The 15,976-nt window shown below is 47.9% G+C and overlaps 1 protein-coding gene across 3 annotated transcripts in view; it reads right to left on the bottom strand.

Moving 5' to 3' along the window:
- The window catches only part of PLEKHA2 (pleckstrin homology domain containing A2), a 59,989-nt gene that overhangs the window by 11,378 nt on the left and 32,635 nt on the right, over positions 1-15,976 (bottom strand). For all 3 annotated transcript variants that reach the window (XM_021681585.2, XM_044912833.1, XM_021681584.2), the window contains exons 5-10: positions 15,817-15,914; positions 8,167-8,307; positions 7,427-7,573; positions 7,019-7,087; positions 6,544-6,614; positions 2,240-2,303 (exon numbers count right to left, since the gene is read on the bottom strand). In XM_021681585.2, the coding sequence (XP_021537260.1) occupies positions 2,240-2,303; positions 6,544-6,614; positions 7,019-7,087; positions 7,427-7,573; positions 8,167-8,307; positions 15,817-15,914 (590 nt within the window). The remainder of the gene's footprint in view (positions 1-2,239; positions 2,304-6,543; positions 6,615-7,018; positions 7,088-7,426; positions 7,574-8,166; positions 8,308-15,816; positions 15,915-15,976) is intronic.

The following is a 15,976-nucleotide window of genomic DNA, read 5'->3' as shown; positions in this document are numbered from 1 at the left end:
AGGCCCAGGCCAAACACCCAGCAGTGTCCTCACCTCCCCCGTCTCCCCTCACCCCACATCCAACCCACAACCAAGTCCCAGAAAATACTCTTCAGTAGCTTTTAAATTGTCCACTTCTCTCCATCCTTCCTGGTTCAAGCTTCCTTCATCCCTGACCCGAATTACGACGACAGCCCCCAAACTGCTCTCCCTGCCTCCTGTCTTATCCTCCCTCATCTGTGTCTGTACTTCACTGGGCCTGGAAACTCACAGCCAGCACACCAGTAACGGGGTCAGGTTGAGGGATATCACCTCCCACTTTACAGATGACGAAAACAAGGCTTGAAAGTTAGAGTATTTACCCAGGTGGTATTTTTAGAAGGCAGAGCTGATTGGACCACTCCCCTGGCTCCACCTCAAGGGGCCCGAACCTTCAGGATAAAGTACAAGCTCTTTGACAAGGGCTATAAGGCATGGGCCCTCTGTATGGGGGCCCCAGTCTTGCATGTGCTCTGTGCTCCTTTTATCTCCAGGCTTGTTCACACATGCTGTTCCCTCTGCCTGGGCCACTCTTCCCCCAACGGACTCGATTTAGATGTGCCTTCCTTCAGGAAACCTCCCCTGACTCCCTGAGACAGGGGAAGGTGCCCTTTTTATGGGTTCCCATGACAACCACCACTCACTGTAATGATAGCACTAACCACACTGGTTTTCTCGGTTTTTGCTTTTTTTTTTTTTTATTCCCTCAGCCCCTTCAGTGAGGTTGTTCCATACTCATAATGCATTTAGGTTCTTTTGTCATCATCTGCATGCCGTGCTCGAATCACCTGACCTCCTAAGTGATTTTTTTTTAATTCACATATATTAAAGTTTTCTACTCTTTACTTTACCTTGTGCTATAAAGTTCTATTTCATGCATCTGCCACTAAAGTGTCATATAGTTTCACTGCCCTAACCCCCCTGCAGCGTTCATCTACCCAATACTCCCTTCCCCCACCCCATCACACTGTTGCAATTGCCTGTTTACTTGACAACATCTCTCTCCCTCTGGTTCAGTATCTGTTCTGTTTAACAGTGTCCCCAGTATGAGGCAAAATGCCTGGCATTCTAAGGATACCCTGCATATGCCTGCTAAATGCAAGGACTGGAAATTGTTTTGAACCTACAGCTTAAACTTTGTCCTCAAATGACAATGGAACCAGCTCTAACAACCCCAGCAATGCTAGCCACAGCTCCCTTATGCTCTCTCTTCCCCAGTGACACATGCTTGGGTCAATGAGCAGAGCCCAGGGATAGTTAAAGCTGCCAGCATGTCTGCTCGGCTGGGGGGCAGGGGGGCAGGAGGACCAGCTCGGAGGGGTCAGGATTATGGAGCCGCTGCCCAAGAAATGGGGTGGGGGGCCCTGTGGAAGGGATGGTACTTAGTGGGGACTGACACCTGGAACAAAGAAAGGGCACTGGGAACCCTGCTGCTCAAGAAATGGGGGGGGGGGGGCCCTGTGGAAGGGATGGTACTTAGTGGGGATTGACACCTGGAACAAAGAAAGGGCACTGGGAACCCTGAAAAGCCTCGGCTGGGGAGCCCCACATCTAAACCAACGCACTGCATGGCAGCCCGTATGCCGGAAATGAGGCATTATCATGATGCTGTGTGGATCGAGGCATGTTCCGTGGATTGCCAGGCCGGCTCGGGTACGGACTTGGCGCTGAGAGTTTAGGCCCTGCTCGGGGATCTGCTTTTCTAGCTCCTATGATTTGAGGAAGAGCTGGGAGAGCTCCAAAGCTGTGGGTGAAGGGAGAAGCTTCAGAGAGCTGAACTGTCAGAGCCCAAACAATGACTTTCTCTGTGCAGCTGGGCTTTGCACCTGGTGCCGGCACAGGGCCCTCTGGGCTTTTGTCCTTCCGCACACAGAGATGTCCACACAGGCGGGGCTTATAAATACCCTCCAAAGGAGAAGTGAAACCCCTGGCTAGTTCTCCTTTTCTCTGCTTAGCTGGCGCCCACCAGCTGAAACAGCTAGTACAAACTCGCATTCCCCAGTTCAGAGGCTCAACCTGCTCTCACTATTTCATGGTTGGGAAGCTTCTGGCAAACATCCTGTTTAGAATAAAATGGGACTCAGACTGACAATCGGGGGCTAAATTTACCACCTAGAAACTTTAAACAAAATAAAAGAGAAAGCAGAGGAAAGGGCGAGACCTTTTAGCACACCACTCACAGAGACAGAACACCAGAGTCTTCTCAGAGTGAGCTTTTTACCTGTATGTAGAAGGTCCTGGAGCTTGTTATGATTTCAAACAGGTTGTCCCTCATTAAGAGATCACTAGACAAAGAGAAAGAAAGTTACCAGGCATGCCCGCGTGCACATTGAGGACCTGATTCATCCTAAGTCAAGGCTCCAGAGTTTTGGGGGCTCCCAGGTCATTCCTCCTCCAGTCTCTGCCTCAAAAAACATGAGGGGGTCTCCTCTAGCTTCAATTCCTACAGGCTCCCAGGAGGTTTCGCCATGCCCATGGAAACCCCACACATACACCCCACCGCCAGTTGTAACAAGATAAAGTTCCTTTCCCTCTAAAACCTCCTGCCTAATACCCACCACATCCCGTAACACCTACAGTTGTGGGGGGAGGGGTATTTTTTATTATTTCCTAAAGATTTATGTATTTATTTGAGAGAGAGAGAGGGCACAGGGGAGGAGCAAAGAGAGAGGGAGGGGAGAGAATCTCAGGTAGACTGCCCGCCGAGCTCGGAGCCCGACTCAGGGCTCCATGTGGGGCTCCAGACAGGGCTTGATCTCACGACCCTGAGATCATGACCCCAGCCAAAACCAAGACTCAGACACCTAACCAACTAAGCCACCAGGCGTCCCTGTGGGGTTTTTTTTAGTGGCTAAGATGTATAGTTCTTTGTGCAAAGCACTGCTTTAAGTGGTTTTTTTTCAGGGTCAAGCAGATGAACATTTTATTGGTTTTATAAATATGTAAATATAACTAATCAATTATTTATTTTCTATATTTATTACTATGAAGATATTATTTATATATAAATATACAGAGAGAGATTTGACATGTAACATTTTGTTAGTTTCAGGTATGCAACACAATGATCCAACTTTTGTATAGATTGTGAACTGATCACCACAAGAGGTCTAGCTGACATCCATCACCACACATAGCTACAAGTTCTTTTTTTCTTGTGATGAGAACTTTTAAGGTCTACTCTCTCAGCAACTTTCAAATGTACAATACAGCATTATTAATTATAGTTACCATACTGTACATTACATCCCTAGGACTTATCTATTTTATAAATGGAAGTTTGTACCTTTTGACCCCCCCTTCACCCATTTTGCCCACCCCCCCACTCCCGGCAACCACCAATCTGTTCTTTGAGTGCTTTTGTGTGTGTTGTCTCATCCAATCTTTACAACAATCCAATAAAGAACTTAAGATTTTCCCTACCTTGCGGATGAGGAAACCCAGGCTCAGAGAGATTATGTGACTTGGCGCCAAAGTTAGTAAACAGCAGAGCAAGGATTTGAACCCAGGTCTGACTCCAGAGTCTATGCTTTTAATTACTCCACTACTGCTTGCCTCTCCTAAGGGAACCAACTCTCATTTCCAAAACCTTCCTCCCCACAAGCAGCCACCTTATCAGCTTCATTAAATTCCCGCTCTGTGGGGTGCTGGGTGGCTCAGTCGGTGAAGCATCTGACTTCGGTTCAGGTCATGATCCTGGGATCCTGGGATCGAGCCCCGTGGTGGGGTCCCCACTCACTGGGGAGTCTGCTTATCCCTCTTCCTCTGCCACTCCCCCCCCCAACTCATGCACGCAATCGCGCTCGCTCTCTCCCTCAAATAAATAAAATCTTTAAAAAAAAAAAAGAAAGAAATTCCCCGTGTATCACCCTGTCCTGGGCTGAGACAGGAAGCTAATGAGAAGTGGAAGGAGAGATCAGACTACTTTAAGATGCTTCAAACTGGGTGTGAGTTTGGGAAGAAGAATCCTGACTTCTGCAAGGAAGAAGGGGAAAAGTAGCTAGTGCTCAGTGACAAACCTCAAATCAGCCTAAATTATTTACAGTGTTAAGTGCCTGCTGTGTGTATCCTGGTGCTGTGGGCAATACGTAAGGAGGGCAAGGTCTAACTCCTTCCCAATAAAAGAACCAAAAAAAGCAAAACTATACAATTAGATGTCAGACTGTGTGTTGTACGCCAGGAGTGAGAATAATTCCAAAAAAGGACTGATCACAGGCAGAGTTGGCTTCGGGAATGAAGACTTGGAAGGACGTGGCAGGCACTGGGCCCTGGGTGACATGGGCACTGGGCAGAGGAGGAACGTGAGACTAAAGACCCACGTGGGAAGGGACAGCAAGACAGGGGTCAGAAGGACCTGGGGCCAAATCCCGACTCCACTTAGAGAAAAGGTATTTTAGGAATATTTTAAAATCTTTGTGAGCCTTTGTACCCCAGCTGTAAAATGGAGATGAGAAGGCCTCCCTTATCAGGCTGGCCAGCCCAAAGATCAAGGTATAAAGTATCTAAGGCATCTGCTACAATGTACGGCGTATAGTGGTCACTTGAAGCACATTTCACTGACCGTCATTACTGTCTCAGTGGAGATGGCTCTTCTTTCTGGCTAAAATGTGTTAGCTTCTTCAATTACTCACACACATACAGCACACTCGTGTCATCAACTACTGAGGAGGTGAACGCAAAGCAGGGAGGAAATCCCCGCCCTTATCACATCTACTTCCCAGGCTACGGGTCGCCTTTCAATTCGGTTCAGTTCAATTCGATTGAACTCAATTTAACAAATGTTTGAGGACTACACAGATGCCCTAAAGCTTCCTGACTGGGTCTGGGGAGGCCGCACATTCTCAGAGGCCTGGAGCCTGCAGAGCCCTGCAGACTTCCTTCCCTGATGATCTTCAGTTCCCTTAATTCCTTCACTAAGAATTCAGTCTGGCTCTGGCAGCGAGGGACTCCGGCCAAGGGCGGAGCGCTCTTGGGACTGAATGTCGTCTGGGCTCGCTAAGCTGCCCACCATGCCCAGGTAGCCATACAGCTACCTGTCCGCACGGGCCCTCTAGAGTCAGGGGAGGCAGGAACCGTCTCTGAGGATGAGCCATGTCCAATCTCTCCTCTGCCCACCATCAATGTCTGGAACCACACTTTTGAACTTCCATCTATGGCCACTTGCACAGATGACAAATTGACACCGGGAACTTCCCTAATCTCTACTCTGCAACTGTCATTTGCAAGAGTCAGTACAGCCCCAGTTCAGTCCCTGCTCCCTTGGGTCATGTGGCATTTGTCGGCATGCGAGACCGTCCCATGCCTCCACATGAGAACAGTCTGCCTGTTGCTAATTGCCTCCCTGATGATGCTGGCTTGACTTCACACCATCCGTGGGTTAGAAAGACACAAACAGTCTGTAAAGACGGCAGATTGGGATGCCTGGGTGGCTCAGACGGTTAAGCGTCTGCCTTCAGCTCAGGTCATGATCCCAGGGTCCTGGGATCAAGTCCCACATCGGGCTCCTTGCTCGGTGGGGAGCCTGCTTCTCCCTCTGCCTGCCGCTCCCCCTGCTTGTGCGCTCTGTCTCTGACAAATAAATAAATAAAATCTTAAAAAAAAAAAAAAGCCTGCAGATTAAGGGGCAAAAGGAGGATTTCTAGATGCCCAGATACCCTTGGGTTTCTGAAGTTTAGTTCTTTTTTTTTTTTTTTAAAGATTTTATTTATTTATTTGACAGAGAGAATGAGACAGAGAGCACATGAGAGGGGGGAGGGTCAGAGGGAGAAGCAGACTCCCTGCCGAGCAGGGAGCCCGATGCGGGACTCGATCCAGGGACTCCAGGATCATGACCTGAGCCGAAGGCAGTCGCTTAACCAACTGAGCCACCCAGGCGCCCTGAAGTTTAGTTCTAAGGGCATCTGTATTTGTACTGGATATGGGAAGGCCCTTGCCTCAGGGCCCCAGATCCCAAACTCATCCCACGCACTATGGCACACGGAAGGTAAATCATTTCCTAATGGGAAGCGGAAATGTCCAAAGGGAGTCACACACACAGAGTTGCTGTGTATCACCCTTGTGTTAAGGGGATGTCAGGGACTTTGTCAAAAGGAGAAGAAGGCATAAGAAGGTCAGGGAAGAGGCACTGGCATCCCATTGATCTGACCAGAAGTGCTGATAAGTGAGAAACCTAAGGGCACAGTCCCCACTCGGAGCCCTCGGCCTCCTGGGCAATGAGCATCTAACACTTGAGAAGCATCCCAACACCAGTCTCTTCTTTCTTCCCAATATTCTTTCTTTTTCTCCACCAGAAAATTATTATATAAGCTCCACACATCTCCTCAGGAGCCAGAGTAAGGTAGTGGGAAAAGATGAGCTTGCCCGGTATGGTCTCTTAGCTGCATCAGGTGGGATGCGGTGAGATGCCAGCCCCTGTCATGTGCATGGAAGAAGGTTCTTGAATAGAGCCTCAGAAGGGTAGTAAATGAAGATTTAAGCAGGCAAATGGGGGATTTTTATCAGAAAAGAATAAGCACAGATGATTACCCAGATTTGACCAGACACTCATGGGTCTTGAGAACGTCCTTGAGAAATATAGTGCGCAGTGGTTCTCGGTCCTGGTAGAAAAAATAAGTAAAGAAAGATAAATGAGGCTATCCATATAATGCCACAACCCAGATCAGCTGACCAACGTACCTCTCTGGTCAGAGTTGGTTGGCTAAAACAAGGCTGCAAACAAGGCAAGGTCTCAAAATAACTATCAAGTGAGGAAAAAATTCTAAGAAGGTACTCTGTGGTTCTGACCACAGAGCAGCTCAGTGCATAGCGGGAGGGAGGAAGTTAAGGCCATGTTGCTGTATCAATATAAAGATGCACACACAAGAGAGATGGAAGTGGGACGGAGGCACCTCTTAAGCCTGTGTGTGTGTCCGCATCTCTACTCATGCACACACATGTGACTGTTATTCACGGGCCTCTTGCTTCCATGACCTGTCAGAAGGGCCCCAGAGCGCCTACAAACCTGCTCACACTTGAAGTAGCAGATAGTAAAGTCATCAAGTGCAAAGAAGCGACGTTTCCAGCTCTTCCGCTGAAATAAAAAGTAAAGAGCAGGACATTAAGAAGAGGCCCCAGCATTCCAGAGAATGTTCTAGTTCTACAGTCCTGGGTACCCAGCCGGAAGGAAGCTGGGCGCCCACATTCAGACGTCGGGCCGCAAAGACTTCTTCCCATCAGGGGCAATGCCTCCAACATGCAGGGGTGAATGTTTAGTCCCAAACCTCCCACCGGTTTGGGAGGTAGTTTAGGAGGCAGCGAGTGCCGAGTGCCAAGGAAGGCAGCTCGTCCTGCCAGCCAGCTGCCCCCTGTGCTACGCCCACAGCCCCCAGGAGTTGCCAGGACCCACTCGAGCCCCAGCGCCGACACTTACCACATTCCCTTGCTTCACACAGTAGCCGCTCTTAATGAGGGGGGGCCCGGAGGGAACACGGCTGCCTGTCGTGGGGATGTAACTCTGAGACCTTCGAAGGATGGTGTGGGACCCGGGCTCACTCCCTTCCTGCCCATCCCCACCATTCTACAAAGAAAGAGCATCAGGATTAGCACCTCCCCTCGTTCCTCATGCGGCAAACCGGGTACCTCACCCAGCCCTCTCTGGCGAATCCTCTCTTGCCTCTTTACCCATGATGGCAATTAAAGAAGAAATAAACAAGAAAGGGAACATTCGCATGCTCCTGTCAGGCACTGTACTGGGTAATGTCACAGAACAAAGCTCGGGGAAGTTGGGCAGACCCAGCAGAAAGGTAAGGACAGAGAATACAAACCAGAAGAGGGGAGAAACACCCTAATGGGAGGAGGGACAGTGGGCTTGTTTCCAGGCTCACCTGCCTTCCCCAGCTCCATTTCCCATGTGATTTACAAGTGCTAGTGTCCCACATATGGTACAGGACCATACTGGCCACACAGCCTCAAGATAACGGTGGCCTCGATTTCTGCACTGCTATTCTTCATACCCACCGCCGTCCTGGATTTTCTTGACTACCCCATCTGCACTGGCTCCCCCACCCCCAACTATCTGTCCTCTGTGCTGACCTCCTCTATGCCCATCACTGGCCCACTATGGATGCTCCCATAGCCCCACCGGCCCCTGGCAGCCCCGGGCCCCAGCACCTGGTTGATGGGCGTGTGTACCACCACCCCTCCAATGATCTCTGTCTTGTAGGCCACCTGTGGCTTCTTCTCTAGGGCTGGAGGAGCTGGTAGGCTTTTTATAACTTCAGTAGTCAGGGCCAGGTTCCCAACTTTGGGTACCTGGAAGAAAGACAGCTTAGGATAAATGGAGGGGGGGGAAGCACTGGGGAAGGGGCAAGAAAAGCTAATGTACCAAATTCTAGGAAGACCTCCTCTCCTCCCCAGTCCTTCCATCGACCCATACCTGAACATGAGGAACTCTGCCGGCAGAGCCCGCTCTACACACACACACACACACACACACACACACAGAAGTACTGAGCACACACTATGAGCCAGCCCTTCCCTGACTACAGACCAAAGACAAAACAGCAAACAGACACATCCTCCCCTCACGGCATGTACATTCTAATAACAGAGACTGACAAAAAACGCAGAGCCGAACAGTCAGAATAATTACAAATTGCTATGAGTGCTGTAAAAAAAATAAACAGGAGCTGAGATAGAGAGCAGCAGGGGAACTACTTGAAATGGGAGTGGTTAGCGGAGGTCTCCAGAGGAGGAGATGTTGGAACAGTAACCTGGAGATGAACAGGAACCAGGGATGTAAGGAGGAGAAAGCATGCTAGGCCGGGCAACAGGTAACATACATGGGGGCCATGGTACAGAATTAGGGGAGCATGAGCTTCGGAGCCCAAGGACCTGGAGTACCAACTCCTGACCTATCACTCACTCACTCAGTGACCTTCAGCAAATCATTGAACCTCTCTCTAGGCCATAACTGTCCCGTGTAGAAAATGCAAAGGGTAATAATATTCATGTCATAGAGTCACTGTGCTTATCAAATGACAGAGTATATATACTTAAAAACTTCAGAAACACAAAAATATAAAAGTACAGTTGACTCTTGAGCAACGCAGGGGATAAGGGTACTGACCCCTACATAGCCAAAACTCCATGTATAACTTTCAACTCCTCCCAATTTTAACTACTAATAGCCTACTTACTATTGACCAGAAGCCTTACTGATAACATAACATCGTAAATTAACACATATTTTGTATGTTCTATGTATTATATGCTGTATTCTTATAATAAAGTAAGCTAGAGGGGCGCCTGGGTGGCTCAGTCGTTAAGCGTCTGCCTTCGGCTCGGGTCATGATCCCAGGGTTCGGGGATCGAGCCCTGCTTCGGGCTCCCTGCTCAGTGGGGAGTCTGCTTCTCCTTCTCCCTCTGCTCCTGCTTGTGTTCCCTCTCTCTCTGTGTCTCTCTCTGTCAAATAAATAAAATCTTTAAAAAAAAAAAAAAATAAAGTAAGCTAGAGAAAAGAAAATGTTATTAAGAAAACCATAAGGAAGGGCGCCTGGGTGGCTCAGTTGGTTAAGCGACTGCCTTCGGCTCAGGTCATGATCCTGGAGTCCCGGGATCGAGTCCCGCATCGGGCTCCCTGCTCAGCGGGGGGTCTGCTTCTCCCTCTGACCCTTCCCCTCTCATGCTCTCTGTCTCTCATTCTCTCTCGCAAATAAAAAAAAAAAAAAAAAAACTTAAAAGAAAACCATAAGGAAGAGAAATACACTTCCAGTCCTGTAAAAAAAATCTGCATATAAGTAAATACATGCAGTTCAAACCCATGTGGTTCAAGGGTCGAAAGTATTACAAAATACTTTAACTAACATTTCACGAATGGTATTAACATTTACAAACACAGCCCTTTTTGAAGAGTTATCTCTGTTCCTCTCCTTGGCAGAATTAGGGCACCACAGACAATCACAGAATCACAGAATTTTTATGGCTCTTTTGACACCACAGGCCACAGATTGCAAACTGGTGGCGTGAAGGCAGATTCTGGCCAAACAGTGTTTTGTTGGTCTGATGCAGTGTGTTTTTCAATCTACATTTAAAGTTTGGGAGAGTTCACCTAAAAATTCAGACTTCCAGCCAAGCAGCGTTTCTCTCTTTAGATGGAGAACATTCTTCAGTTTGCCACTATCCCTACCCTGCTCCTCACCACCGAGGCCACGAGTCAGGTGCTGTTCATCCTCATTTATGTTGCTTTCCTTCCTCCTTGCTCACTTCACTCTTTTATACTGGCAATTCTGATGAAATCTTTCATTTTGTAAGAAAATAGGAGAGGCCCAGGCCAGTCAAGTCAATGGCCCAAAGCCATGGTTAATAACTGGACAGAGACTAGACCCTAACTGCCCACTGGGGCGATATCCACAGGATCACGGAGCCTGTCCTTCACACAAACTCAGCACCTCTGTGGGTCTGCAGACTGCACGAGTAACGCTAACATCTTCACTGCTTCTACAGCCTCGGGAATCAGAAGGAACTAAGTAAGAATCTAGACCTTTCAAGAGCTCATGATTCAGGGCCCTTGGAGAATTCTGTCAAGGACGAGACCGAGGACCACTCCATTCCATGTCCGTTCAAAGGAGGAAGAGCTCCGAGATGAAACTGGAGCCCCAGAAAGAAGATGAGACTCCTCTTCCTGGCCTGTGCATTCCATTTACATAAACAAGGGTGACCTCCGCCCACCAGCTCTCCAGATGGAGCCAGAAATCCACCTTCTCTTTCCCTTCAGCTGTCCGCACAGCAGTTCCCACTTCTATGAGCCCCATTCAGCGTCAGGCAATGTGCCACACTCTGCTGCATGATCTCTATCCCAAGCAATCTTATGAAGTAGGCATTATCTTCTCCTTTTTATAGATGAGATAAATGAGAGCTCATTAAAACGAAGTAAGTTTCCCCTAGGACTGCGGGACTCCCCATTGCTGAACGTCCCACTACCCACTTATGCCACCCTTTCTTTCCCTGAGCTTCACTACTGTGTGACGGGACTCCTTTGAGGATGTTGATTATTGCTGGGATGTTCAGTGACTTCACCACCAAGGAACAACAGAAACTGCCCCCACATGACCTAAATGAACTCCAGCCAAGAAGAAGGAGGGGAGTAGCCCTTTAGAGCGCCCAGTGGCCAGAAAAGGATTCATGTTAGCTCAGCTGTTGTGTTGCCTCTCGGAATCTTGTCAGCCCTTGTATCGTGGGCTGCTTCTGCCTGTCTGCCCAGAGCTTTTCCAGAGCTTCCTGAGACTGAATCAGCCTGTGGAGGACAAAGGCAACAATAACTATGCCCCAGAACTTGAAAACAAGGTCATTCTTTTGGTTTGGCCATATCCCCAGAGGCCTAAATTCAAGGTATGTCCTCTTCCATCCACCTGTGAAGTATCCTCTGACGTGGGGAGAGCCTATGGATCTCATTTGCAATGTGAAATGAAAATTACAGGGACACGGGATGCCTGGCTGGCTCAGTTGGTGAAGCATGTGACTCTTGATCATGGGGTTGTAAGTTCGAACCCCATGTTGGGTGTAGAGGAAGGAAGGGAGGGAGGGAGGGAGGGAGGAAGGGAGAGATGAAGGGAGGGAGGGAGAGGGCGCCTGGGTGGCTCAGTCGTTAAGCGTCTGCCTTCGGCTCAGGTCATGATCCCAGGGTCCTGGGATCGAGCCCCGCATCGGGCTCCCTGCTCGGCGGGAGGCCTGCTTCTCCCTCTCCCACTCCCCCTGCTTGTGTTCCTGCTCTCGCTGTCTCTCTCTGTCAAATAAATAAAATCTTTTAAAAAAAAAAGGGAGGGAGGGAGAGATGAAGGGAGGGAGGGAGGGAGGAAGGGAGGCAGGGAGGGAGGGAGGAAGGAAGAAAATTACAGGGACTCATCTTATTTCCGACCAGGCAAGGCTAGACGGCAAGGAGGAATAATCCAATGGGGACAGAGGACTGTGCTTTACCTTTACTGCTCAATTTTCAACTGTTCTGGGAAATGTAGTAAGTGGAATAATGTCCCACTAAAACTATCCACCCATAAACTCAGAATGTGACCTTATTTAGAAATAGGGTCTTGCAGGTGTCGTTAAATTAAGATCAGGTCATACTGGTTTAGGGTGGGCCCGAAGTCCAATGACTGATGTCCTTATCAGAAGAAGAGAGGACACAGGGACACAGGCATACAATGATGGAGGCAGAGAGAGGAGTAATGCAGCTGCAATCCAGGGCACACCACGGACTGCCCGGAGCCACCAGAATCTAGAAAAGGAGCCACCCATTTGCTCTGGTAGTCCCACAAAATTCATATAGGAATACTAATACTCGGAGAGAATCCAATTCCTTAAATAGGACATGTCAATCATTTCTTCAATGACAAGGACCCAGTGGCCTTAGCACAAAATGAACAGTGATCCGTGGGCAGAAAAACTGGATCCATCCTGGCTCCTTGACCTTGGGCAAGTCATTTTAATCTCTAGGCATTTCCGCCACCCCATGTATAAATGGGTATAGTAACGCTTGCCCTTCCTACTTAAGGCTTTATCTGAAGCTACAATGAAGCCACATATGTAAAAGTGGTGTGTAATCTAACATAATTTACAATGGTTATTCTTTTTCAATATTTTCATAAACTCTTCTAGGTCTTGGAAGTCACAGGTCCTGGGTTTGAATCTCAGCTCTACCACTTATTCAACTCTAAACTTTGGGCAACTCTGATTTCCATTTTTCTCACCTAAAAACTGGCAGTAAAACCACTTATCTCACAAGAGTGATGTCAGAGGGGTGAATAATATAGCACCTGTGAAAGCTTGGCTCAATACATTATCTGTTCTTTCTTTCATCTCTGTAGCCCCCAAGGTGCCTGATGCTTCACTTGTATATAAGGCATCCTAAAGGGAGTGTGCATGCCATGGATGTGGTGCCCCAGCCCCACATCCTCCCTCTTCCCAGCCTCCCTGAGGAAGGACACAAGATACAGGACAATATGACAGTGGAGAAAGGAGTAAACCCTTCCAGGGCACAAACAGATTAGGAGATAGAGTGCCCCTCCTCTTCCTTCTATCCCACGGGACCTTTGGCAGGGGTGAAGAGATGTATGAACCAAGCCAAGGAAAGTAAGGGGGATCCTGGAGATGATGGAGACCCTGCAGCAAGCTTTGACATTCCAGCAAGCCTCTGGACTCCCCAGCCTCTGGGCACCCCCATGTTCCTTCCCACTCCTGTGGCTTATAACTTCTGTTCTGCGGGGCCAGAAAAGGGGCAAGGGGAACTCACTGCTTAGAGCAACCCTATGAGGGCTGAAAGGCCCTCACCACCTCACAGGCTGAGTAGCCCAGTGTACCAGACAGGAACAGAGAAGGAAAGCCCAGAGGCAAGGCTGAAAGAGAATAAAGTATTAGACATTGAATGAAATGCCAAAACTGTACAAGACACAGAAGGGTGAAGACCCGACCGTGCACGAAGAAAACCTGTACTAAACTCAGCACTCTAGAGCCGTGTGCACAAGCAGAGGAATGTGAGTTAGCTGCAATCCCCCTCCCTCCCCTCAGTTTTCTCTCTTTTCCCAGGTTTACCAAGGTTTGTCAAAATAACAAGCTAGCAAACCAGACCACCTCAACGACAGAACTGTACTCTGCCTGGGTCTGGCATCACAAGAGTTGAATAGGTGTATAGATTTCTTCTATTAATTTATTCACAGAAACCCTGAGGTATTTGGGAGAATAATCTGCCCCAGTACATAATGGTTACTACCAGAAATGACTAGAATGTAAGCATTTCTGACTGTATGATACAGAAAATCAATCTTCCAATTACAAAATGGGCAGAAGACATGAACAGACATTTCTCCAACGAAGACATCCAGATGGCCAACACAAACATGAAAAGATGCTCATCATCACTCATCATCAGGGAAATGCAAATCAAAATTACAATGAGATATTGCCTCACACCTGTCAGATGGCTAAAATCCACAACACAAGAATCAACAGGTGTTGGCGAGGATGTGGGGAAAGGGGAACACTCTTGCACTGTTAGTGGGAATGCAAACTGGTGCAGCCACTCTGGAAAACAAGTTCCTCAAAAAGTTAAAAATAGAACTTCCCTACAATCCAGCAATCGCACTACTGAGCATTTGCCCAAAGAAACAAGAACACTAATTCAAAGGGATACATGCACCTCTATGTTTATAGTAGCATTATTTACAATAGGCAAGATATGGAAGCAGCCCAAGTGTCCATCAAGTGATGAATGGATAAAGAAGAAGTTACATACATATATATAATGGAATATTACTCAACCATAGAAAAGAATGAAATCTTGGAGCACCTGGATGCTCAGTCGGTTAGGCATCTGCCTTCAGCTCAGGTCATGATCTCCAGGTCCTGGGATGAAGCCCTGTGTTGGGCTCCCTGTTCAGCAGGAAGTCTGCTTCTCCCTCTGTCCCTCCCCCACCCCCGGCTTGTGATCTCTCCCTGTCAAATAAATAAATAAAAATCTTCTAAAAAATAAAATTAAAAAAATTTAAAAAGAATGAAATCTTGCCATTTACAACGACATGGATAGAGCTAGAGTATTACGCTAAGGGAAATAAGCCAGAGAAAGACAAATACCATATGATTTCACTCATACGTGGCATTTAAGAAATAAAACAAGCAAAGGGGAAAAAAATGAGAGACAAAGCAAGAAATGGACTTTTAACTATAGAGAACAAACTGATGGTTACCAGGGGGGAGGTAGGTGGGGGATGGGAGAAACGGGGGATGGGGATTAAGGAGTGCACTTGTCAGGATGAGCAGAGGGTGATGTATGAAGTGTTGAATCGCTGTATTATACACCTGAAACTAATGTAACACTGTATGCTACCTAGAATTAAAGACTTAAAATAAAAAAATAAAAATAAATTTAAAAAGAATATCAATCTTCTCAGCATACAAACCACGGTTTGGATGCCACAAGTCTGCCTACTATTGATGAAAGGTCTAGTTTTTTTCCAAAACATAAAGTTTTCCCTCTTCTCTTTCCTACCCTTTTCCCTTTTCTGTATTTTTTTAAGATTCATTTATTTATTTGACAGAGAGAGAACACAAGCAGGCGGAGCGGCAGGCAGAGGGAGAGAGAGAAGCAGGCATCCCACCAAGCAGGGAGCCTGATGCGGGGCTCGATCCCAGGACCCTGGGATCATGACCTGAGCCAAAGGCAGATGCCTAACCATCTGAGCCACCCAGGAGTCCCCCTTTTCTGTATTTCTAAGGAAGAAGAAAGGAGTTCACCAGCAAGTCAAAGAAAATGAAAGTATTCATAGAACAGTCAGTGAACCAGCTCAGTGATGCTGTCAAATGGAAAGCTTTTTCAGGACAGGTTGGTGGGTGGCCTGGACCAACCCCTAGGCAACCTCTTAAAGGAAGAAGAGTACTCCCTTACCCTGCTCCCAAGCCAGTAAAAAGTTCTGACTTCCCTCTTTATATGCTTTTCCCTTTACTCTGCTTCTCCTAGTCAGCAATCCATTTTCCAATTCCACCACGTTCTGAATCAGCATGCCAGAATGACCCAAAACACGACTGACCAGGAGCCCTCCCAGGAAGCACCAAGGGGACGCTCCATACACTTCCCCTTGAACTTGATTCAAACTCAAACTCTCAGTTCAACTTGTGGTTTGTCAGCCAAGGTGTAAGAAGAGGTAGGGGGAACTGGGTCTCAACAGGCTCCTGGGAAAGCCCCTGCTGTTGGCTGAGTGTCTCCCCACCACAAAGAGGCCACGTGCTGAAAAGAGGCACTGAGTCCCTCCAGAGAGAAGAAGGAATCGTACGTACGGTGATCTTGCTGGCTTGGTTCAGGGCTTCCACCCAGTCCTTCAGATCCTTCTGGTCATTAGCTTGAAGAAAATACCTCTGAGAGAGGGCATTGATGACTGCAGTAGTCATGGGGGAAGCAAAGAGAAAAACCCAGGTCAGAACACATGCAAGACAAAAA

The sequence above is a fragment of the Neomonachus schauinslandi genome, chromosome 2 (assembly GCF_002201575.2).
Source record: "Neomonachus schauinslandi chromosome 2, ASM220157v2, whole genome shotgun sequence".
Classification (NCBI taxonomy): domain Eukaryota; kingdom Metazoa; phylum Chordata; class Mammalia; order Carnivora; family Phocidae; genus Neomonachus; species Neomonachus schauinslandi.
Note: the sequence above shows the minus strand (reverse complement) of the source record. Positions and strands in the feature narration are given on the sequence as shown.